Consider the following 26,525-nt stretch of genomic DNA (forward strand, 5'->3'; position numbering starts at 1 on the left):
TGCAAACTCAAGCAGAACCCTGGCATGGCCCAGGAAGGTCTCACAGCCCTAACTCCTGCTCTCACAATCCCTGGGTTTTTTCCATCTTCAACTACACAACCACAAAAAGCCCAAGAGGAGCAGCAAGTTCTCCAGAAAATGGTGGGGAAAGGGCAAAACCCAGCAGAAGGCCCAGGGAACCAGGGAGGACAAAGGCAGAGCTGCTGCCCAGGCAGAGGAGCAGCTGTGCCCCCCAGCTCCCCCTTCCCTGAGTCAGGCTGGGCCTGGAGCTCTGGGGCTCTCCCAGTTCCCTGCTCCCAGGCCAGGGGCTCCCCTGTGAGACCACAGAGATTCTCCTGGACCCTGACAACTTAGCCATGGACTGTGGACTCCATGGATAACTTGTTTGACAGCCTTTGGCCTAGTGCCTCAGAGCTCTGCTGGCAAAGAAAACAAATCTGTTAATAAGATATTTTAACTGTGACAACAAGGAGGAGGAGAACTTTCCAAACATTCATTTATGATAATTACAGAATAATGATGGCAAAAACCAGGTAAAACATGGAGAGAAGGTTGAGAGTGTTAACAAACATGATATAACACATCTGTTCTCACAAGGGATGTATGTCTAAAGATTAACATGTCAAAGAAAATATAAAAGCAGGTGGTAACAGCTTAACTAAAGCTGGTTTGCAGCAATACAAGTATTCCTAAGAGCAACATAAAAGAAGAATAAGTACTTGAAACATTTTCTCAAACCCAAATCCCCATTGCAAAGTAAGTCAATAGACTTCCTTGAATGTCTTCAGAGTGGCAGACAGGCAGTGTGTACAGTGAACCTAACAGTAATTAAATGTCCCCATCAATCACGGGCTGAGTAAATCAACCCTGCAAGTACCACACGTGTCCCACCAGGTCACAGACACTTCCCTCTGCAGCAGTGACCAGAAACTCAGGGCATAGCCTGGGCTATTTAAAATGCCACCAGACACTTTGGTTCAGGTTTGGAAGCAGCCTAAGGGTGTGCAGAACTGCAAGAGGAGAAAAAAGTGCTTCTAAGCCAGCTGTGCTCACCCCACTGCCCCAGGTGTGCCCAGTCCTGGGAGTCTGCAGCATCTCCAGGATGGACAGTGCTTACCTTAATCATCTGAGAGAGATCCCCAGCATCAGCCAGCTCCAGGACTATGTTGAGCTCATTGTCTTCAATGAAAGAATCCAAATACTTAATTATGTTGGGGTGGTTCAGTTGCTGCAGGAGGGAGGGAGTGCAAGAGGAACTTTACAACGCGGTCGTGACACGTCCCAGACACAGCACCTGCACCTCCTGTGTCCCACAAAACGTTCACTGGGGGGGCACCCACAGCCTGGGCCCAGCTGCTCCAGACAAAATCCTGTGAGAATCAGCATTTCCCACAGGGACAGCAGCCTGGGGATGTCCTCAGCAAAGAGCAATTCCACCCAAACACGGTGAAACAACCTCTTCTAACAACACTACATTAAAACTTTGAAGGAGGACAATAACACACAAATTGCACATGTCAGCTTATTATCTGATTAATTATGCTGGCTTCTTCACTAATTTCTTTCTTTCATTTCAGTACAGTTCATTCTTATATTCACAACTGGTGCTTGAATTTTTTTTTTCCTAGAACCCAAAATCATCACAGATCCTCTTTCTGAATTTAAACCTTGGCATTATTTTCCTCCATGACTATTGAGCAACTGGTTCATGTTTATCCTTCCCTACAGCCTATGGACTCAGACTGCAACTGCATGAATTTGAACAGAAATCCCTAAAATCACAGGCATAGAAGTAATTATTTAATACTTTTATAATGAAATTTGATTAGCTAAGACAAATTTTTAGCCTTCTGCAGACTGTTGCATTTACTACAAATAGATATTTAAAGTGCAATGCATCTATGTTTTTAATCAACAATTTAAAATAAGCTACTAAGGCATTAAAATCACTACTTGTTTTAATCACTTAAACACACTGGTTTCAGAGGCTAAATCTAAATTATCATTTTTCATGTGTGATATTTATACACACACATACATGACATTTACAGGCAAAACTGCTTTCTCCTTTACTGTGCAAGCTTTATTTGCCAACCTGAAAAGAATTTTTTTCACAAAACAAAACAAACACCAAACCCCCCCAAAAAGGAAAAAGAAATAAAAAGTTATTATAAAAATTCTTACCTTCAAGAGGTCAATTTCTTTAATGCAATCTTGCCTTGCCTTGGCATCCATCATTTCAAAAATCTCCAAACACAAAAACACAGAAGACAGAAATGAAACAACAAAAAAAAGTACTTTGTACTTTAACAAGCAGTTGGTGTTTCCTTCCCCAGTTTGTACATCCTCTACTGTAATGAGTATTCACACAATCCCCAGATCAAAGAAAGATCAATGTTTTCTTTATTTTGAAACCACCACAGGGATAACATTGGGGTAAAACTGATTTTAAAACCCATAGGCAATATTCTAAGCAGCACAAAAAATAAAGATACAAGTTTGTGAATTTGCTGCTGTGATTTTCATTGGTTTAGTTATTATTAATTTCACATAGCAAATACAAGACAAAATGTTTACTTTTCTCTTTTAAGCAGATACAGTTTCCACGGATTTCTCTGTAATAATTAACAATAACTTTGAGCATTAGTATTCATTCTGCAATGATCACTATTCTCTGGAAATAAGAATTTGGAGGACGTGTTGAAGGATTAAAGACAATTTCTTCAAACAAAATGCTGTTCTGAATACTGCCCAATACTTTCAGCCAAGTTTAAAAATTCTACACTTCTGACACCCAAGTTTTCACAAAGTCTTCTCCAACTCCACCAGCAAGCTCCAGGCATCTTCCCTTCCATGTTCCCATGCTTCAGCTGTGTTGGGATAGCACCAGCACAGCCCCAGGGCCTCACTGTTTCACACAGTTCATATCAATTTGGTGAACTCTTTTCATAAAGTAAAGGGTGAAATTTGAAATAAATCTGATGGCACTGCTGCTATGTAGTCCTGATTTGGATGCAGGAACCCACAGGGGGTGATGAGGGCAGAGTTAGCTGCCTCCAGCTCACCTGGCAGACCTTGGACATCCCCATTCTACTCTGGAAATGCTCACCTGCACTTTCTTCAGAGCCACAGGTTTCCTGTCCAGGAGACAAGTTGCTTTGTAAACCTCGCTGAACTGGCCTCTCCCAATCTTCTTCTCAATCTGAAAATCTGCCAAGGTGCAGCGATACGGGTACGACGTTAAATGTCTCTGTCAAAGGAAAGGCAGTCAGGGATCCCAAAGAGCCACTCAGCCCCTCCTGCTCCCAAAGGAGAACAGCCCCACCACACGCACACTGATTCCTTCACACCTAGCAGGAACACGGGCTGGAGGAAGCCAAATGACTTCTTTAAAAAGGGAATTAAAGTTTTGCCTTCCGTGTAAGTAACTAATTAATCCCAAACTGCTCTCCCTCGTTCCACAGCCTCTCATCAGCTCTGCCTGCCTGAGTCACCTGGGAGATGGCGATGCCGCAGTGCCAGGTAAACACCCAGGCAGGCAGGGAGACACAGCCTAACGAGGAGCACGGACCCCACGGACTGACTCTGCTGCCCAGAGCCCTCCTGCTCTCCTCTCAAGGAGCGCGCCTGCCAAACGATGTTTAAAAAAGAAATTATGAGAATGAATTACTCAGAGTTAGCACACGTGCTAGCATGTAGCAAGTGGAACATTTTTGAGTTTCAGCATCTTGAGCCATGTCAGAGTTTGCATCAAACCCACAAAAAGAGAAGTTCCCAGCTCAGGCTGGGGGTGTGGAAGGGCTTCCCAGGGCTGAGCCTTCACCTGCAGCCCAACCACACCCGGCACAAGCGGCCAGGGAGGGCTGCGTGTTTTAAGGAATGACTACTGCTGCCACCAGCACTTCCTAATGCAGCAGGACGGGGCTGGAACTGAGATTTGAAATGCAGGGAAAGCTTTCGGTCCCTCGTCAGGACCTGCAGCTATTTCTGAAGGAAGCCCCACAGAAAGAGGAAGCTCATTTCTCCAAGTGCTTCCTTCAAGCAGCTCAGGGCATGGTTCCCTTTTGGAGCACTCCAGTCTCCCCTGCACTCTAAAACGAGTCGCCAACTATTAACTGCAATCAAAGTTTGGGTCAGCTCTCAGTGCTTGTGCTGTGCTTGGAATCATGCTGCATTCACAGAGAGAACAAAAACCAAAATTAAAGTCTAAAGATTCGTTTCTCCAACTCTGGGAGTGTACACTAGCCAATAAACCAGGAGCATCCTCTCAGATGAGGGAGCAGGTATCACAATCATCAGATAAGGGGCAGAAGGCTACAATTGCTTTGCTTTATTGTTTACATGCATTCTCCTCTAAGTTACTAAATTATCACCAGAGTAAAGCAACACAGGATGAAAGCAGACAAACAAATATTCCAATTAATCATCCCCTGCAGCCTTCTCAGTTCAAACTGGCTGCAACCTCTCTTTGCAGGGGTCTGATAAACAGAACCACTCCTCAATACCTGACACAGTGGATGGGAGCACTCAGCTCCTCCCAGGCAGTGGAACAAACATCAGTCCCTGCACTGCTTGCCTGACAAAGCCAGCAGAGTCTGCACACAGGGATTTGTCCCATTTTCCTGGTTCCCACCAGGAACATCTCTGCTTCCCAGCTGTTTCACACATGAGCAGCTAAGCGAGTTCCTGGACCTGTACAGACAAACCACTTTCACCAGACAAAACAGAGGTGTCAGCACATAAACCCACAGAGCACTTTTCCCTAATTTAAAAACAGAAAGAAATCACAGCACTTCCTTCACCGTGTCCCTGTGCCTCCTGCGCTGCTCTTGAGCAGTAAGAAAGTCTGAGCAAAAGCTTTTCTAACTTGGAGTTACCATTCACAACAGAAGCACCACTTCTAACAACATTTTATGAGGCAACTACTACAAAACTTTATTTTTCAGAAAGAAATGCACACTGAAATCAAGGACAGTGTCCACTTGCCTTTCCCTTGAAGTGTGTCTTTAAACCAAGAGTGCTTAAGTGCAAATTAACATTTCAAGCATGTGCCCAGAAACATCTACCAACTTCTGAACTTGAAAACACAAACAGGCAAGTGTGAGGGAAATGTGCCCCAGCCCCTTTGGCCCAGCGAGCCCCGAGGCTGCTGGTGCTGGGGGTGATGCTGCCCATGCCTGGACACCTCTGCTGATGTGTTCTGGCACTGCCAGGACTGCAGCTGCACATTTACATATGCAATGACCTAGATTTGCATGGGCTATCACAACCTATCAGACCTAATTAAAGTAAAGAGCTTTCAGAGAGGGCAGGAGATGTTTGATTATGGAACAAATCATCCTCAGGTGAGCCCAAACTGCACCAGAAAGCTCCTTACTGGTCACAGGCCACTTTCCCTTATGTTTAAACTTGACCTTCTCTCATGCTCTGCTGTACTTGGATGCATGCTGAGCACTGTTACAAGGACACAGAACACCCAGGAAATACCTGCCTGCTCAGAGCAACATCCCTCTCCTCTGGCCTTACACACATTTCACTCATTTCGTGACTTTTGACAGGAGTATTCCATTGTTTTCAAGTCTTTTCACAATTAACCACTACAATTTTTCAGAAATCTGACAAAGAACCAATCCCTGTTCATTCAAACAGCCCGTGATCTTTATTTCTGTGAACCTCAGAGTTTTCATGTAGAGATAAAAATTGTGTGTAGTAAGATACCACCATCATCTTCAAAGTTGTCCATTAAAAATACATTTTCTCATTTTTAGGATAAATTCAGGTTTCCATAAGTGCAGTAAAATCAAGCCCCTGCCTCTACAGATCAGGTGTCAAGTTCAACAATGGAGCTTGAAGTAAAAAAAAAAAAAAAAAAAAACAAAAACCCTAAATAAAAGTAAGAAAAGGAGAGGAAAAAAACCAAGCAAGCAAAAAGAACCCCAGCCACTGGGCACTATGAAAACTGGGCTGTTTGCACATTTCTGTTCCCAGGGAAGGGCACAGTCTGGGAAGAACTTGTTTTGAGACAAAGGCTGTTCTCTTCATGCACACAAGCAAGTCTCATTCTTCTCCTACTCCATGAAAAAAAAAAAGCATCAAAGATTAAAGTCACAGAATTCCTCATGTGCATAAAAAAACCATTCATTTTTAAGAAGAAATGCAGGGATTATTCCAAGAACAAGCTCCGCTGGAGATCTCCTCTGGCTTACATGTGCTCTGTGAGATGGAACCACTGGTGCCAGAGCACAAATTCCAAAGTTGGCAAAAGCAGGAAAGGCAGCCCTTGTCACACAGCTTCAGGGAGAACATTGCCAGGGCTTTTAGCCTTGAATTTCGAGGTGTTACAAGACTGTCTGCAGAACAGAATTGGTAAGGTTTCATAACACTAAAAAATCCCCAGGGAAATAAAAGCTTCAGTTGTCCTGTACACATCTGAACAGATCTGGGCAAGGAACCAGGATTCCTGGGAGTCTCCACATCCCAGATTATAAAGGAGCTCAAACATACATGGGGGAAGGCAGGTTAGGAAAGTTCCTTGCTACAGACTTGCTCTTAGATGCAGTTTGTACTTCAGAGCCCCAGCTCTGGGGCTGTCTGTGCCAGGGCCAGCAGGGGCACCTGAGCAGCAGGAACACCAACACCCACCTGTGCAACTGGAGATCCAAGAGCTCCCTGCAAACCCTGCTCTAAGGACAGGCAGCCAGGACACCACACACCCTGAACACATCAGTTGTATTTTCTTTTTTTTTTTTTTTAAATGAGTAGCTGTCCAGAATTTCTATTTTGGGATAGGGAAGATGAAGAAAAAACTGTTCTGTAGAAAGACTTTCAATCTCCAGAACAATTAGTGTTTGGCCAATACATTTACCTCTTTGGATTACCTAAGATCTGGGGAAAACCTGAACAGCCCCAAGAGAGCTGTGGGAGCAGCTCTGCCTGCAGCCTCTAAGCCCTCATTTTGGGCCAAGGAGAACAAAAATATCACAAATGCAGCCCCACTGCAGGGCCAGGCCTGTCCCCTGCTCCCCCAGAGGCACAGGGAATCCAAGCCTGGATGGGCTGAGAAAGGGGAATGTTCACTGCTAATTGCACAATACAGAAACCCAGAGACCTAATGTTAATTAATAATAAAGTCAGTTGTTTTACTGCTGATTGGCATGTGGAAAACAGGCACCAGTCAGCCTTGCACAAAGGGCTGCAGGCATTTAGAATATTTGTAATCCACCTAAAAACTGTTAAGACTAGTTAACCAACAGTTAAAAAGTCAGACAGTACAATCTTCAGATGCCAATAAAAGCATCTTTCCTGTAGAATCATGAAATGAAATATTCCTTAGAAGAGTAAAAACATACTCGCCCAATTAATTTTCTGAAATCTCATTAAAAAATTTAGCCCGACTAAGTCATACACTTCTGACCTGAATTTTAATTATCTTTACGCTGGATATAAGCTTTTTTCTGATATTTGCAATGCATCATTAATTTTAAAGGAATGGTTTCCTTGCTTCTAAAGTGCATACTTCATCTGAGTGACATTTACTGTAACTAATTTCACCTTTAAAAGACATCTGCAGTAGTACTGGGGGAGCTCCAGCCCCTCCCGTGGAACACACACACATTATAAGCAATGATTTACTATCAACATCAGCATTTCCAATCCTTTCAGCATGTCCAGAATTATACACTTGCCTCCATTCAATAATGCCTACCTGAAAAGAATTTTCCATACTTTGAGGCTGAAATTCCAGTGTGAATTTATGAGAACACATTAGAACAGATTGATTAAAGAAAGAACTTCTAAGCTCGCAGGAGATAAGGAAACTTTTAAAATATGGATTATCCTTCAAACAGGTAGCCAAGTAATTATTGAAGAATACATCAGGTTTTTCAATTTGAGCTTCAAAATTAGACTACACAGTCATAAAATATCCTTCACCTGACCTGTTACCTGGAATTTAAAGTTTGCTGAAGAACTTGCCTGAAGTTTCAAAGTTTTAGCATCCTTGTCATGTACCCAGATATCCAAATATTCTGTGCCTGAGAAATACCAGCTTGGAAATAGTAGGACAAGGTGACATTCACAAAGAAATTAAAATTACCATAGACATAATCTCTTAACAGCTCTGCTGCTAAGACATGAGTATATAAAAGAGCTATTTAAAAGTGACTTACTGTGTTTATTTAGTACGAAAACTAAGTGAAAAATTACAACTCTGTATTTTTATATCACTGATTTACTCCTAAATAATTTTTATTGCTTACTGCTATAAACACTAAGTAATCTGGAGACTTAAATAATTAACACCTTAACTCTGGAACATTACTAGAAAACATTCTCCCTCTTGTTGATGGACTTCCTTGGGGTATTTCTGGAGAGGTATGAGAATCAGAAGCCAAAAATGTGATTATTAAAAAAAAAAATAAATTCTTGTATTACAGATAACTTCTAAGTACCCAGCACTATTCAAAGGTTTCATCTTTGTAACTAAACCACAGCAGTTAAAGACAGAAAGAAAAGCCTGACACGCTTACTCATATTCTGTACTGATGAGTTACAAAGCAGAAACAACACCTCTGTCAGAACTAACAAGAAAAAGCAGCTTTGGGAAGCAGCATAATTGTAGGAAAAGCTTCTGGGAGAGGAGCACATTGTTGATGGTATTTTGGGGGCTGGAAGGAAGGGAAGGCCATTCCATACAAAGCTCCCTCCTCATCCAAGATTCTGAGAACTTATGTTCTGTTTTGTTCTGCTTTAGAGTTTTTATCTCTGCTATTAATGACATTTCTCATAAGACCAGCTTGGTCAATTTTATCTTCCCAAACCTCCCTCCCTTCCTCCCACAAACTATTACATAGCATGTCTGCATTACTCAGATTTTCAGAAAGGATGCAATTTCAGATTCTTCCAGGTAAAAAGTACCAGAGATTTGAAAAATTATACATAAATATATTCCTGAAAAATGGAAAAACACAAATATGTAATCAGCAACCTTATAATGCCACCAATGTAAGGCTTCTAAACACTACCTTTTTTTATATGCATTTTTTCCAGTTCCTTGGTAGACTGTGTATTTTTGCTATTCAGGTCTTTTTATGTTATTTTGACAGTAAAACCAAAGGAAGTCTTCCTGCAATTCTAATTCCAAATTAGATTATTCTCAGAACAGTTTACTAGAGCCCTCCATTAATAGAACTTGGGTATTAGCAGAGTTGAGGGGAGGTTTCACTGAACAATGACCATACAGCAAAATGAGCCCACTCAGCATCACAGCAGAACACAGATTATTAGCTACTAATTACACTTAACTATGTCATTACAAATTCTAACATGTGCTCCAAGATGCCATGAATGTATCTGCTGCACAGGAACACTTCCTAATCTTGTTCATGAAATAATTACAGGGGCACTATCCTGCCAAATGAGGCAGTAATTAACCCTAATTGCTCAAAATGCAACTGGCTAATTCTAGGAGATTAATCAAGGGGATTCAATTATTATTAAATGACTTAATATGACAAATTGCTACATTAGGAGAGGGGGCTTTGCTCCACACCATGGTACTTTCCCAGCAGTGCATTCACTGTGTGCAGAGCCTGTGCTGGGCACTGCCAGAGCTCTCCCAAGGACAACTTCTGGCTCAGGGAGCCTGGAGCAGCCCTGGACCACCCCACCCCTCCCCAGGGCACATCACCCCAGTCCCAACTCTCTTCTCTCTCACAGCCTTCCATCATGCTTTTGGTTTGTTCCTTAAAATAACATAGAGGCAAAACTGAATTGTTCTGATCAACAGGAAACAGGCTGAAAAGCCAAGCAGTCAGAATTCACAAAATCCAAGTTTCACGATTACTCAGACTGTGGGCTAATCCTGGTTTTAGCTCCCTTCTGCAAAAAGGCAGGAAGAGAGAGGAGCTGCTACAGTGAAACTTTATTACAGTATGGACAAAATACATTGCAGGATGAGTTCCAGAGACTCACAGGGAGCCTACAGTTCCATGTAGAATGAGCTTTTTCTTTTATTTGGTAATTACTTCTTCAGCACTTACTATGAAACTAAAAAAAAGGAAATAAAACACATTTATTCGTTTACACAATCACCTATTTTACTTTGGCCTTTTCTTGAAAGACTCAAAGACAAGAGAAAGCCAACTCAGTATGCTTTTAAAAGATGATTTAAAAACACTTGCTTTAAGCAAAACTCAAACCATTTCCTTTTTCTCTTATTATAAACAAAAAGCGGGTTCAGGAAACTCTGGCTGGCAGAATCCCAAATTGGATATTCCCTAAAACTGCAATAACTGTACTAAAAACAAAATGAGCGGGGGAAAGGCATCTAAATGCTAAAAATCAGAAGAGCTTTACAGAATGAAGGTAAGAAAAGGCAGAGGGAGACAGATCAGAGACACCTGCACTCACCTGAGGATCATGCTGGAATTCCTGCCCCGGCAGCTTGCACAGAGGGTTGTTCTGGTCCCCTAGATGATGAGGGTGGTTGTGCTGCCCTTCCATGGTATCATACCAAGCTCTGCCTCTCGGTTCTGCTGAGGCAAAAGAAAGGGGAGAGGTTGGAGTCTCACTGGGGGACTGGGCTGTGCCCAGCAGCGTCTGCAGCAGGAGCTGAGCCCTCCCTTCCCAGGGCAGACTCTCAGAGCTCGGACACAGCCCCGGGCTGGCAGAGCACAGCCACTGCTGAAGGGCCCAGCAGCAGGTCAGGGCCACCCACCACCACTGAGCTCCCAGCAGAACCACCAGGATCACAAACACTGCTGCTATCGTTCCACAACAAACAGAAGAGCAGAAAATGGCTTTACTGGGTCAGTGGTTTGTTATCTACTGAAGACATAACTTTTGTCACCTGCAAAAGTAGCTACTGTCACCTCCCCAAGGACTCATGGACCCCTGTCACTCAGGGGACTTCCAGAAAGGTCTGCCCATCTCCATTTGTAAAACAAAAATGACAAAGTCCCTCTCCAGACTGTTGCCACTTTCTTTGGTCAATGACAACAAAAAATTTACCCAGTGCCTTTCTTCCCCACCCCCAAATTTCAAGTTTTTATGTAGACTCACAAAACACAGAAGGCAAGAGCTAGAAACAATAAATACAGCCCTGTCCCTTCCCCACAAAGGGCCAGACACAGGTTTGGTTATCCCTTACCCTCACCCTGTCATTCCAAGTCACACCACTCCTGTCCTTGGCACTGACTGGAGCCTAATGGTGACAAGGGAAGATTTAGTGGCCAACAGAAGCATCTGCAGAAACTTATTTCAAGAGTTTTGGCAAGTATTCACTCAGTGAAAGAACATAACCTGACCTCATTACTGTATTAATAGTGAATGCCTGGCACTTGGGCAATAACTAAGTCTTAATTTAAAATACAAAGGTATTTTAAATATTTGTGGGAGCGGGGAAGAAAATATGATGCAGAGAAATTTCTGTAGCAAGTCCTGCTCAATTCTTTTAGTGGCTGTCTGTGAAATAAACCCTCAGGTCTGGCAGATCTTTCCCAACACCAGCTACCATAACACAGGGGGAAGCACGGAGGGGCTCTTCTCATATCTCAAGCAAATGAACTTTCACTCTAACAAAAAGTCACTGGACAAAAGAGCCGCAGCTCCTGCTACATTAAACAGTGAACACATGGGCTGCTCTCAATAAAAACAGTTTTTCAAAGTCAGTGCCATGAAACTCTAGTGGGGGAAGGAGAATCATGCTAATATGAAGAAATTTGATTGTAAGATCTTTTCAGTCTCAAGCATCTGTGGGTTTATTAGTAACCAGGTGAAAATCCTTAGATAAAACTATGTCTCAATATTGACATAATAGTGCCCTATGAAATTCCTACCTTTATGTTATACTGCTGGAACTATCTTAATTATTTTATGATTCAAAATTTGGAAAAAGGCTGTTTACATGAAAAGACAGTCACATGTTCTCTCTCTTCCAAGTTCACACACACAGAGCAAGCCCTGGTTCCAGCAGCTGCACAGGACCCCAGGCATGCCACAGTGCCAGCCCCAGCACAGACACATCCAGGCAGTGCCACCGGAGTGTCCAGAGCCTAACACTGACCAAACTGGCACCCCTGTGTCCTGCCTTGCAGAGGACTGAAGCTCACGAGCAGGGAAGGGATTTACTGCTGAACACAGATCTGATCACAGGTCTGAACACAGGGAACTGCAGAGATCTGATCACAGCCCAGTCTGGGCATTCCCAGCAGAGCCATCTCTGTCCGGCTGCCGTGGAGAGCTCCAGGAGGATCCCAGGCCAGGAGGGAGCTCCAGGGGCAGCAGCTCCCAGCCCAGGGCAGGGACAAGCCAGGGGCAGGATCTGCACTCGGCCGCTGCTCGTTTGAAGTGCTACAGCTGGAAGCAGAAGAAGGAGTAAGAATAAAATAGGAGCTTTGAAAAGAGATCCAGCAGAGCTCACATGACAGCAGCGAGCTCGCCGACACCTCGGGACAGCGTGTCCCGCCCCGGGCTGTGAGCTCGGCTATTCCGGGAGAGGGAACGGGAATCCCCGGCAGGGGCTTCAGAGGATCCTCAAATAGCACCAACAACACAGGCACTGATCAGAAAAGGTACAAGGTACACTCTCAACACTGCTCCATTTTTACTTGACATTGTCTTAGCTCTGCACTTTTCCTTTTATTCCTGCTTCCACATTTCCTACAAAGTTCTGCAGTATCAAACGTTTTCACGCTGTCTTGATTATGACTGTAAATAAAACATCTTTAAATTGCATGAAGCACCATATAACTTTCCAGAAAGTGAATAAAAGAACAGAATTGTCATTACCATCACGGGAAAAATGACCACAGCCCACGTGGGATGAGCAGCTCCTTGTCCCCCACTACTGTCACCTTACTGCTCTACAGTTATTACTCCATGCAGCAGCACTCGCAGGTAACCTGGAGTATTTCCAAATACAGGCAAAACAAAACCCTCTAGTGCAGTCAGCTTCCCTGCCACAATTCCTCTCTGGGTGCCTGAGTGTCCCTACAGCTCATCTCTTACTCCTAATCAGTCGAGAGCAAAACACAAAATCCCATCAAACCCCTGATAACTCGCAGGTACCTGACAGGTGGGATTCTCAGGGCAGAACAGCCCAGGGCACTCGGTAGCAAAGGCCAGGATCATTAGTTACGAGACACTCATTAAGGAGCAGAACCTCATCAGCATCCTGGCACTGAGTCCCAGCTGCCCCGGGTGCTCCTCGCCGAAGCAGCTGTGACCAGTCTGATCGGGTATCACCATGTGTCTCGGGATGCCTCCAACTCAACTGCAGGCCAAATGATTTGCTCCCAGATGTATAATCAACATGACAGCACCGTGCACCTCTCGAGCGGGCAGCAAAGCAGCAGCTTGTGTTCAGTGTTACAACTGTTTTGTGTACCAGCACTTTTCACCTTCCTGCAAGACACGGCAGCTGCTGCCCACCACACACACACAGATACATAACTGAGTGTTAAAGCACAGAAATCTAACATGTACACATCTGCTTTCCCCCTCAGTTACTGACCTCCTCTCTTATCCTTCTACACAAGGAGCCAAGCAGTTCTGTTGGGTACCTTGTATAAAACAAACCAAAACAAAACAGCAAGTCATCTGTGCTTCCAGAAATCCACAAGCTGATTAAAACCAGTCAAGTACATGAGTTAACCTACTGCACAAATGTCCCTCTTCCCCCCCCCCACACACAGGGAGTTGTCAGGGACTGAAATGCAGCAGTGCACACACAGCAGCCCCCAGCCAGCTGCAATATCTGCAGGGATGTGCTGCCCTGGGAGCCAGGCTGCAGCTCCTCACTGCAGGCTCCCCAAAGGCTGCAGCAATGCAAACTGTTTCACATAATAAACACAACCACATCAGCACCACTTTCTTCCTCTCTACTGCCCAATAGTATTCTTCCTCTTCCTTGCTCATAAAATAAATCTGCCAGGATACTCTATGAGATTACCTATATATTTAAATGATGATCTGGGCTTATGACTACATTATTACTGTGGTTCAGGGTATGTGCTCTGGGGAAGGCAGCCCAATCCTAGGAGAGTATTATTTTCGAGTGACTTTTATTGTCCATTACTTTACACCATTTCTGCCACAGCTATGATGTCTGGTAGGAATAGTTCACAACAGAAATATCTTTGTCGTTAGTATTCTCATTGCAATTTAGTCAGATCAACCTTTAAATCTCATCCATCATACTGAAGAGCTTTGGCAAAGCAAGCACAGTAATATATGCATCCATGCAAAACCTAATTACAGGCTAGGTTAAAAAGCCTACCCTGTTCCTTCTGCAGTGCAAGGTGACAGGAAATTCTGAGCATCCCTTGGTTTCTCACTCTCCCTTTTTGCTGGTGAAGTGCGTAACCCGTTCATTACAGCAGACTGATTCTGTCTGGCACATGACAAACTTACTTGAACCTAACAATTAAACTTCTGACAGCGTTTCCAAAAGCAGAGAGTATTTACTGTAAATGCCTGACAATTTTTTTCCTCTCTCCTCATCTCTCTCAACAGTCACCTTATGATGACTGGAAATTACCATAAGCAAATAGCAGTCTAACATCCAAAAAACCCCTCATGTTAATGTGAAATACACACCTGCCAACACTGAAAAAAAAAAAAAAGAATATGAATGTTAAAGGAAACAACAGGAGGAATGGCACTGAAATGCTTGAGGAGAGAACACTGCAAGAGCACAGTTAGAGAATGTGACTCAGTAAAAAACTGCCCAGCAAGAGCTGCCTGTGCAGGGTGGTGCCATGGCATGGCCAGCCCTGCCAGAGGGACTGGGGCCTCTCTCACCAGCAGCTCCAGCTGCACCGAGGGAATTCAAGCAAAAACTGTTAAACAAGTCCAGTCAATCACCCAGAAACAGCTCCTGAATTTCAGGCCTAGCATCACGATGAAACTGCATCTATAGATTCACACACAGAAACATTCCAGTGTGTTACCTGCTATAATGTATAACCCCCTGGAAGGATGAGGGTCTTTGTAACAAATTAAGCACTGAAGAGAAGAACGTGGTTTAGTCACACCTCACATTCCAGAGGGTTGGATTTACCCTGAGAGCAGGTGCAGATGGGTTCCTGTTAAAGACTTTGTGCAAACCAGATTTTCAACAGCCAGTAAGGGACAGGCTCCTTCAAGACCCCCAAATCCACTAAGTGAGAATGTTTTAGTGAAATGGCTAAAAAGCCCTGGAGCTTTTTCATACCATGTCAACAACTGATACTCATTAAACAAATGCTGTGACAGACACCATAATTCACTGTTCCATACCTAGAAGCAAAATGACATTAAGTCAACTATTTAAAGCTATGCAGAGTCATCTCTCTGTGGATGTCAATAAAACAAATGCTTCCTGCCAATAATTAAGTGTATGAAACATCCCACTCTGTTTCACTGCCTACAAACAGCTCAGGTCCATATTCCTGTTCTAAGCAAGCAAGATTATAACTTCAAATACCCCCTGTCTTCTAGTTTGGGGGGAAATCTAGTACAATGCCTTCAAAATAGCAAGGTTGGGCACAGTGTGCTTGGCTGGATCCCTGCCACTTGAGCTAATACAACACTTTGAGAGAACATTTCAAGTGCCCATCTTTCACCAGGTAGTTTACTTCTAATTTTAGTTTCAAGTTTTAAAAATTTTAGCTGAGTTAAGGGTTGGGTTTTGCTTTGGTGTTTTTTTTCCTGTGTTGTAGTACCAGCTCCCTAGAACTTGGTCTTAAACCAAAACACACAGTTGTCCAAGTCTTCTGGACACATTTCAGATGCTCTGCAGACCCATCCATTCCACGGAATGGTTTCACAGGGCTCCTGTTAAACAGCTCCAGGATCAGTGCCAAGAGCACTTGGTGATTTATATTTTAAGGTAAATGTTCCTTTTCACCAGCTTAACTGGACTATTCCTACCCCTTCTTTCAACTGCACTCAGTTTACTAGTACACCACCACATGTAAATATTTATGTGTGATGTTTGTGTAGGATGTAAACATCAAATACATATTCACATGCAAACCTGAGGATGGAGAGCAGTCAGCAGCAGTTACAGGGACAATACCTCCTCTGAAGAGAGGTGATACTGTGGACATGGTACAGCAACAGCAGGTTGCATTCTTCCCCAGCCAGTTTTCACTTCGGTGTGTTTTGGATCAAGTAACAAGCCAACCTTAATTTATATTCTCACAGTTGCAATTCTGAGCCCTCCAGAAAATTCACTGTATTCATTTTTATCACCTTTGAACCATTAGATCCAGATCTCTCAGGCCACCACTGCTGCTAATGAAACATGTCAAAAATAAACACATACCAAACCTACCTGGAATTTTACTGTATTGCTTACCAAGCATGCAACAACATGCTCACGTTTTAATTTATAATGCAATAAAGCTTTCAAACACGAAGCCAAATTATTTAAGAACACTTCTGTTATCCTTCTTGGAATTCATTCATTTCTGATGAAGGGAAGATTAAATATAGGCTGGAAATATATTCATAACATAAATGTTCAGAGAAACTGCCAGACATTTTCACATCATTAAATGCTAACTGAAATGAGTCCCATCTCACGAGCCACGGAACACACAGTGTCTGTGGCAGCACTGCCACCTCCGTTCCAGGCTGGCTCCTGGCACAGGGGGGAACATTCCCCTTTCCCCAGCCAGGTGACAATGACAGCTGAAATTCTCCAGCAGCATCTGAAGAGCCCCTGTCAACACGAAGAGCCAAAACTCGAGCACTTGGGCAGATGGAATGCTGTGAGGCTATGGTGAAACCCCTCTGTCTAAACCAGCCCCTAAAGAAGTTTCTACCAGACGTAACAAAGAATCCAAACTGCTTCCACAGCTGGTTCCTATCAGGCACCTTCAGTACCCACCCACCCCACGTAGGAGCACAAGTGAACAGAAAATCTTAAGCCAGTAAGACAAAACCAGAACTAAGATCCAAAGTACAAGTAAAAAACTTGAATCAGCTCTGCTGCTACAGCCCCAAACCCTGAATGCGGGATCCATTCAGCCCAGTCCATTCTCAGAAAGTTTAACAAACATAAAGCTTTGAATCTTAACAAAGTTTTCTATAAATCTTTATGTACATATGTGATTGGAAACAACACCACTTAGCACTTAAAATTATCTTTTAATTAGACCTCTTCCACACACTCAAGAAGCATTAAGCAAACCTCACAAAAATACATCTGAAATACCGCTGTGATTTCTGAAATGTTTGAGAAAGGTAGATCAAAGTACAAGAGCAAGCCCATGTCAGATGGGCTCAAAATCCACAAAAGCTGCTGTAACCAACTCTGCTCATGCACTTCTCTCTGCAGCCATGCTGCTGGCTATGAGAGACTCAAATCCAGGGAAAAGGAATGGAGGAAAACAAAGATATAAGTTTGCCCAACTTCAAAACATCAGAACAACAGCTTGAAGTATTTACATTTCCCATAATCAGAAGGAAAAGGAAATGATGCTGAGAATTGTGCAGCCCTGCCAATCCAAAGATTCATGTGATTCAAATCCAAAAGCAACTTCAAAGCCACCTCATAAAACTCTACCCAAAATGTGCAGGCAGCCAGATGTTGGCATCACAGGAAGAGCTTTCACAGCATCTGGATACTGCAAGGAACAGCCAAACGGAAGGAGAAACTTTTCTCCACATAAAAATATTTAACGTTTCTCTACTTACAAGAATAGCTATGCTAGAAATATCGTCTGTGCTTTTTCCACCCCAAAATAACTTATGCCAAGTAAGACTGTATTATCAATATTGCTACTAAATAAAAGTCAGCTTCCCTGCACATTCCTGACTATCTGGAACCAATGGCACAAGTTTGCAAAAATGAATGCAGCTCTTTAGTTCATATCCCCACTTCTGTATCCCTGTATGTAGCACATCTCCATCTCCCTTCCCACATGGGCACAGCTGTCCTCAAAGATCAAGATTCATTCACCAGTACCTTGCAGATCAAGGCCACAGGGTAAAACAAAGAAGATCTGTTCTTTATGATGTCTGCAGAACTACTTTTATTACTTATTTTGATGACAGACAGGGTTAATGAAGTTCTTGCAGAGAACTCTCCCTTTCCTGGGCTAAATGCCCAAATTCTTTCAGGATTCACAAGACTTGTCTATCTAAATTGGGTCCTTTTTTTTGGTTTTTTTTTTTTTTTTTTTTTTTTTTTTTTTTTTTTTTTTTGCCTACAGAAAGGCCTGCACAGAATGTTCTGAAGAGAAGCTGGGAATTAACCTTTCAAGAAAATTGTAACTAAATGTGCAAAGTCTGAATAAGAGACAAATCACATTTCACACTGTATTCTGCCCTCTGTAACAACTTTCTGTTGCTCTAATAAGCTTCAATGTTGAAGCACAAACTCAGTAGTATCAGATTATTAAAAACCATGAGCTTACTCATGGAAATGAGTCCTGCCCACCCTGCATTTCTTTCCCAACCTCCCCAGTGCTGACACCTTATTAATCCCTGTGAAAAACACACTATTAGTCCTCAAAATAAATTTTTCAAGTCCAGGTGCAGCTATGCCTGACCAGAGAAGTTGGAAGCCACGTGGTAAAGCAAGTGCAGAAGCAGAACAGTCCTTCTTCCTGCACTAGTGATGAAGCAGAAAAGCTAAAATAAGACATTACAGTCACTTCAAAGTGCAAACCAGGGGAACTAAAAGAAATCCCAATAAGTCAGTCACAGAATAAGTTATTGCATACCTTAATATACAAAGAACTAAGTGCAAACGCAGGTAGAGAACCATCCCCAACACTGTTTACTCTTGGATGGTAAAGTTCTTACATCTGACATAACGTTATAAATTGAGTAATTGACCCACAAGGAAGTAAAGAGCTCAAGAGAGTTAAAAATTACCCTATAAATACCACAAAGATTAACAGGTTTGTAATACCCACCCAAGAAGCGCTTACTCTAAGTAGAATGATTATGAACACACAGCAAGAATATTTACTGCAGGGCCCTGAGCTCAGTATATACAGACTGCACAAAAGGCAGCACTGCTTCTTAATACAGTGACAGCTGAGAGTCACTCCTTAGCTTTCCCAGTTGATTAAAGGGTGGCACACACACACTCAGTTGTGACTTGCTTCCTTAAAATGCAGTCATGTCTCTGTAAAACCTTCTAAATGTTTCTTGGGTGGTTTTGTTACAGTTTAATATTTTTGAGACTCATTTTTTTACAACTCTGACAGAAGAGCTAATGAAACACCAGCAGCCACAAATAAGGAAGCAGAACCTCCACGAAATAGGAAGGAATTTTTGCGTTCAGGTTTGATGTCTGTGTACCCTGAGACCCTACTCTTGGTGGAAAGAAACCTTAAAATACCTACAAGCTTTTCTCCCCATCTCCTCACTGCAATGACAGAGATGTGCCCCAAAAACCAGAGCCCACCACAAACCCTCCAAGGGAGGCTTCACATTCCGAGTATTCCTATGCAGGAAACAAAATGTTCCAACAAGGAAAAAACCCACACCTTTTCAGGATGGCAGCAGTAAGTGTCCACAAGGTTAAGAACAGGACAGGACACTTCAACTGAAATTCCTGAAAGGATTGTATTGAACATGTTTTGAAGCTGTCATCTATCCTGTAGGCCAGCATTCCCCAATTATTGCACCATCTGCAGCGATCTTCCTCTCCAGCTCCACGGTTTAAAAATCACCAAGTTAAGAAAAGTTACTCTCCCAAGTCAAAGGGGACACTTGGTTCTAAGGAAAGGAGTAAAACTGGAACTTACATTATCCTGGACCATCTGAGGCAGGAGTGTGGGAAGTGAGCAGCACCAACAGGGGTGAAACAGCTGGGGCTGTGCCACCCCCAGCCCCGTGGCCCCCAGAGGCTGCAGTCCCAGCTACCAGCACCTGGCTTTCCTGCCAGCAGGGACCTAAACCTCCACTCCATGCACACCAGCAGCTTTTAACAGCCTGGTGGATACTTCCCACCTCACAGCAAGCGGGCTTCCCAAAGACCCAAGGACAAAAGTAACCAGAGAACAGGATCTGTCACTGAGCTCTGCAAAATGAACGACTTGCAAACCCTCCCCAGGGTGTGGAGCAACACCTGCTCTGTCAGCAGGCTGAGCTGGGACAGGGTCAGAGTGCGGGTTTTGGTTTTTGGTCCCTGCAATACCACCCGCGTGGCGAGGAGATCGTGATTCATTTGGAGAGACTGCATGGAGGAGCAGGATGGCAACAGCCTCTCCAAAGGGACAGCACAGTCCTGGGGAGTCCTACCACCCACAGCACTGAAGGGTGTTTGATGAAAGGTGGGAGGATGCACTGAAACAAGACACTGCAACATCCCCTGGAAGGTCCCTCAGGTGCCGGCAGTGCTGCCCTGGCTGGTGGGGTCACTCTGGCAGCCGCTCGTTTTGGAGAGGGCAGTGCAGTGCAAAATGTTATTGCCCTGCTCAGAGGGGGTTCTCTGCCCTTTTCTCCAGCGCTGCCATGCTCAGGGCTATCACCCTCGGTTCCTCCAGCTTGGCTGGTCTGGGAGAGGCTGGAGCTCACACACCCCCACACCTCCTGCCACCAGCAATGCTGCATCAGGAGCAGTCCCTGCCTGCTAAGAGGGCTCGCTTCCAAACGGGGCTTCTGGAACAGCAGCAGCATCTCCACACTTGGGAAATCAACATTTCCAGACCATTTCCAACTGATGTCACACAAACAACCCATCCATCCATCTGCTGAATCCAGAACAAAGCCTGTTACACCTTGTGTTGAGATGAACCCACCCAGAGGTGCAGCCACACAAAGCCTCGGGGAGCTGAGGTGAGCAGGGACCTCCGCACCACCAGACAGGGAAAGTTCAACAGCTTCACACTACAACCCAAACCAGTCAATACTTTGATAAAATAACAAAATTAATTGCCTTCCTGAATCAAATGCATTGATCTGTCCAGACTGGTGCCTGACATTTGTCCAAGGGCAGGGGATAGGCTGGCACCGACTTTGATTCATCATGTGAAGCACAATTCAAAGGTTGGAGTCCAGACATGGAGACCAAAGTCACTCAGAACAAACAAGCACAAAAACTTTAAGAAGTGCCTAAGAACTGTAAAATGTCTTTAAGTAGTCCAGAGGGGTTAAAACAAGAAAGACAGCAAGGAAATCACCGTAAAAGAGACAGCTGGACACTAACAGCAGCAACAACTTTGTCATTTAAAAAGAATGATCTTACCACTTCTGCACTTTGTGATCTGACATGTCGTAACTATTTTAATAAGTTTATAATTGCCACGGAACTAGCTCATAGAACAATATACTAGCAGATCCAATTTATAATCCCAAACTTCATGCAGTTCTGTGCAAAACCTCCACTTCTGCTATCTTGAGATCTCAACAGAAAACAGACAACCTTAAACCTACTCTTTTTCAGTCTTAGTTACACCTGGACTTTACTAAAAATGTGGATGTGCTGATAGTTTCTAAACTGCCTGATTTTCTTGGGTGAAACACAGTACAAGCACAGGACAGACAATACCACCTGATCTTACCAAAACACAGCAGAAATCATGAACTACCTGCAAGGCCTTCCCCCCCCCAAAGATGCAATAAATAATACATCTGACTGCTCAACAAGCATCTGTGAGGTTTCAAGAATGCTTTGGAGTACAAAATTCCCAGGGTCACATTCACTTACACCACTTGGTTTCAAATAGATACAAGAATGCTGTCGGTTCACTTAAACGTGTAACAGGAAACTCAAATTTGACTAAAAGGTTGTATTACATTACTACAGGGTTTATATGGAAACCTTTTTAGAAGGAAGAAGCTAAGGGTTTTTTCCTCTCCCATCTGCGACAGACAGCTGTTCACTGCCTGGAATCTCTGATAGCAGATACTTAAAGTAGCACCAAGCTGAAGTAAATAATTTAGAAATTTAATTTCTTTAATTGTACTGACACTGTAAAATTATTTGGAATTTATTGTATAATACCATGTTATAAGCCATGTCACAGGACTTAACACTGGAAGCTACATACACTGTTTTAACAGAATAGAAAATACAGCTTTTTGCTGAAATATTTTTGTATGTTAAAAAACAAGACTTCCAAGAGACTTCTCATGTCTGGACAGCAATGGCGCTTACAGCAAGTCCAGATGTTTAAACACTTAGCACAGGTTAGAACTTGAAGCAACCTTTATTCAGTTCAAGGTGCGTGTAAAAATACGCCAAGACAGAAAAACACTTATCGACCTGTGAAAAAGAAGCCTTCAGAGGATTCTGCATTCAAACCATTATTAAAAATAACTCCTTGTGTGTTTCTGTTTTTAAACAAAGCTTCACTTCCAGGCTCTAGAACTGCCACTTGGGCACGCACTCAGAACCTCAGTTCCCCCATCCTACATTTCAGGCAACTCAACACAGGAGCTCCCAGCCCAGCTTTAGAAACACACACCTCCTCACCACTCCCAAAACCTGTGAGAAAAAATTTTGAAGTATTTTATGCAGTTTAATTTCCTATGCAATTTAGACACGCTGCAGCAATTCCAAAAAGCACTATGACTTTAAGTCAGACTTAAATCTAGATTTTGCACGCAAATATTTTGGCTTCTGGGTTTTTTTCTTCAAAAAGAAAAACACTGACTGGGCCAACATCACCTCTCAGTTTGAACACTTTGAACTCTTCTTTAACCTCTCCTAGATTTTCCTCCAGCTCACTTCAGAGACACAAGGCTGCAGCGAAATATGGAATTCACAGGGGGAAGAGACACAGGGTCCAGCCTGTTCCCAGGGCACACATCCCAGTCCCTGAGGGCAGGCTTGGATCCCTCAATGCACCAGTCCCCCCACGGCAAAAGGCAAGGACACGGCTTGGGACAGCTCCACCCGCCCTTCCAGCAGCCACAAAGAGCCAAGCGTTCAACTCTTACTTGACCAAACTCCAACACTTAACAGCATTTGGTAACAGAAAAATCTGTTCTCAAGGCCTCTGCCTTTAACAGGACAGTGCTCACTTGGCCCATTTTAGACAACCTTCAACTTCCATGTGATTTTGTACTGGGAAAGGCCACTCTGTGCAGCCCATGGTGTGCGCCACAGGCACAGAGCCTCCTCTGCCACGGTGCCTGTCCCGTGGCCAGGAGCAGAGTGCATCACCGTTCTCTTGCTGCATTTTTAGCATCTTCAGTCACAAGTGGCACCACCGCCATCACAAACTGTATTTCAGCTCCATGACTAGTTAGCTTTTGTCTTCAATATTACAAGATTTTTTTGCTGCATCTTGTATTTATACTGGCCACAACGACACATACCACATAATTTCCTACAAACAACCAAGTCAAGCACCTGGGGAGGCGTACATGGGATTAGTCACCATCAGCCCATAAAAGGTTAAACAGACTGGTTCAGTGAGCTTCCAAGAGAAATGCAGGAGTGTGTGTCATGGGCAGAATGGCTATTCACAACTTCCCAAACCATAGTTCTGTGCTCAAACCATACAAAGCATCACAACCACTCTGCCTATACAAGTGCTGAGCTGCAGTGAAACTGTGGAAGTTGCAATTAGAAACAGGTTTGTTCACTGGTGAAGGTGAGCCCAGCTTCTAAAACAAGGTTCCATGTACTTACTGTTCTTGTTTGCTGAAGATCACCACAAACAACCTCTTTTGCAACAAGAACCCCTAAGAAAAGCAAGTTAGAACGAAAAAAACTAAAGCACAAGTTGGGCTATTAAATTCATTTTCCCTAAGGATCCATCTAAGCTTTCATTTAGGACAAAGCAAATGTCCTACAAGCCCCAGATTTCCAATTTTGTCATTTCATTTTTGAAATCTTCCTAAAAGCACTTCCTCTGCTCCTCCAGCCACAGTCCATTTTCTTGCTTTGAATTCAGACTGAATACATTTGATTTCTCCCACCTGCCCCAGCTGTTGGCTGCTGCAGATGCAGGGGTTGGTCTGCTCTGCCAGGTTGGTTGTTGTTATACATTTTTCATAGCCTCGAGGTCAAATATATTTCACACCACATAAAGGAAGAAAAGATGCTAAAATACATCCACTAATTAATCCTTTACACATCTAGAAAGCTGCAGGTGTTCAGGAAGGGGACTTGCTGGTAACCACCCCCATTTTACAGCTAAGAGAGCAGAAGAAAAACCCAATGGGCATTTCTGGCTCCTACCCCCATTCAAACAAAAGTACTCAGAGTAAACAACAGCTCATTCAGTACACAAAAAAACTCTTTCAAGCCATTGCAAGAGCCCTTCAGACCAACAGGTAGGTGGGAACAAAGCCCAAAACACACTGCAGGAGAAGCCTCAGAATCTCTCACTATTTTCTCCAGTACAGCCTCAATAACTGCAAGAAATGAGAAAAGGCCAGTGAAGGCTCAATATTTCCAATGTATATTTCAGTGTTATAGAATGCCATAAAACTTTTCAGGCAGGATCACAGAGGGCAAGTACTGCAAAAAAAAAAAAATGTTTCCCAATACGGGCTTGGGGTTCAAGTTATTCATAATCATCTGGTTTTCGTCCAACAAAATGAACAATGAAGAATTTGAAAAGGCACATAAAAAAATCACACTCCAATTGTGCATCCATCCTCTGCCACAAAATACATATTTGTCAAAAAATAATTCCAGAGGAAGTAGAGAAATATTAAACAAGCAGAAACATTTTATACATCACAGGTGTTAAAAAAGCATGTTTGGTTCAGCTCTGATAATTCCTTAGAGATGACTCCTTAGAGTCACTCACAGTCACTCACACTCCATCTAGAATCTCACTTCCCACAGAAGATGCTCTTTTTCCATCATAATCGAAGTTTCTCACAGCTCCCATTTTTTAGGTCTCTGCGACCCAGAGCCAGAGGAAACAGGCAGCAACAATCTTATCTAAAAGCAGTTCCTTCTTTTTTTCTGTTGTTGCTTAACAAAATATGACTGTCACAAAGAATATCTACAGGAAAAAAAAAAAAAAACAAGTGGAAGGAGTTTGACTCAATGTCAAGAGATGTCTCAAATGTAAACGCTGTAGAAATGCTGCAGAAGTTAAACGGTTGCTTACAGTGATTCACAAAAAAAAAAAATGAACTTTTAAAGGAGACGCAGAACTGACAGCAAGACAGTCACAATGTGTCAGGAACTTGCATCACCGGACTTCTAATTGCTACAATATTTCCTATCAAACTACTTCTCCTGCAACAATGCCATAGGCAATCACCATAGGCGGAGATATTCCATGTGTGCGAACAGGCAGACAAACAGATGGGTACAGAAATCCACCGCTATTCTAACCAAGCATAAGTCACACTTTGGAGGGAGGAACACGCTGCGGGGAAAAGATGGTATTTGATAGTTCAGCTCTACCATGTGCTCTCTCCAAAGCCATGTGCAATCCTCCGGCACTGGGGTTTTACCGCGGGGCTCCTACCTCTGGGGAGAGCGCGGCAGAGCCGCTGCACCCCGGCAGCGGCCACGGCACCGGGGACGGCCAGGATCGCTCCCAGGAGAGCCCAGCGTGAGGCAGCCGGGCAGGGGCTCGGGGCCCCCGGCACAGCCCCGGGAGCCCCGCGAGGGGACAAACGAGCACATCCCGGGCTCTGGGGGGCACAGCGGGGCCGGGAGCACAGCTGCTAAAATGGAAACACCCCCCCAAACCTCCCCAAAGCCTCCGAGCAACGCCGAAGCGCACAAACGCTCGTGTTCGCAGCACGGTCCCAACTTTGCTCAAGTGGCGAGGCCGCCGCTCGGCCCGTCCGGCGGCAGCGGGGCTGAGCCGTTCCCGGCCGCTTCCCACTCCCGCCCGGGCACGTGCGGGCCCCGCGGCCCGGACCCCCCGCTCCCGCACGGCCCCCGCCGGCCCGGCCGGCGCGGCCGCCCTATCCCCCCCGCCACCCCTCGCTCGGTCCCGCGGCCCAGCCGGGGCTGCCCGCGGAGGCGCCGAACGGCGCCGGGCCCCGCGGCGGGCGGGCACACCCCCGTCCCGTCCCGTCCCGGCCCTGCGGAGCGCGGAGCCCCCCGTGTGCTCACCTGCGGCGCGGCGGAGGCGCGGGCGGTGCCGGCGCGGGGGCGCGGGAGCCCCGCAGGACCGAGCGAGCGGCGCCGCGTCCCGCACGGAACTTCACCGCGCGCGCGCGCACCCGCCCGCCCCGCGCTCTCGCGCACGCGCCGCCGCCGCTCGGGCGCGCGCGCCGCCGCTGCTGCCACGCAGGCCGGGCGGGGGCCGCGCGCGGGGGGCGGCGCGTGCGCGCTCGGCGCCACCTGCGGCCCCGCACCTGGAGCGGCCCCGGCTCCCAAGGGGCGATCCCGGTTCCCAAGGAGCGATCCCGGTTCCCGGAGAGCGATCCCGGCTCCCAAGGGGCGATCCCGGCTCCCCGGGCCCGCCGTCCACTCCCGCCGGGGCTGCGGGAGCGCGGCCGGGGCAGCTCGGCTCGGAGCGGGACCCCATGGCGGGTCCGGCCCGGGTCTCAAGTGGGGCACAGCCGAGTTCCTGCACGAACCGGCCTGAACGGGTCTGGCTCCAAAATCTGTCCAGCTTTTGGGATAGAAAATCCTCAATCCGGAA

The 26,525-nt window shown here is 44.8% G+C and overlaps 1 protein-coding gene across 1 annotated transcript in view; it reads right to left on the bottom strand.

Moving 5' to 3' along the window:
- Window positions 1–26,074, bottom strand: part of NEK6 (NIMA related kinase 6) — a 43,448-nt gene extending 17,374 nt beyond the window's left edge. The window contains exons 1-5 of the mRNA XM_062505859.1: window positions 25,991–26,074; window positions 10,411–10,532; window positions 3,110–3,250; window positions 2,185–2,247; window positions 1,118–1,228 (exon numbers count right to left, since the gene is read on the bottom strand). Of these exons, the coding sequence (XP_062361843.1) occupies window positions 1,118–1,228; window positions 2,185–2,247; window positions 3,110–3,250; window positions 10,411–10,503 (408 nt within the window). The 5' untranslated portion in view covers window positions 10,504–10,532; window positions 25,991–26,074. The remainder of the gene's footprint in view (window positions 1–1,117; window positions 1,229–2,184; window positions 2,248–3,109; window positions 3,251–10,410; window positions 10,533–25,990) is intronic.
- Window positions 26,075–26,525: the final 451 nt, after the last annotated feature.

This window comes from Cinclus cinclus, chromosome 19, assembly GCF_963662255.1.
Source record: "Cinclus cinclus chromosome 19, bCinCin1.1, whole genome shotgun sequence".
In the NCBI taxonomy this organism is placed as follows: domain Eukaryota; kingdom Metazoa; phylum Chordata; class Aves; order Passeriformes; family Cinclidae; genus Cinclus; species Cinclus cinclus.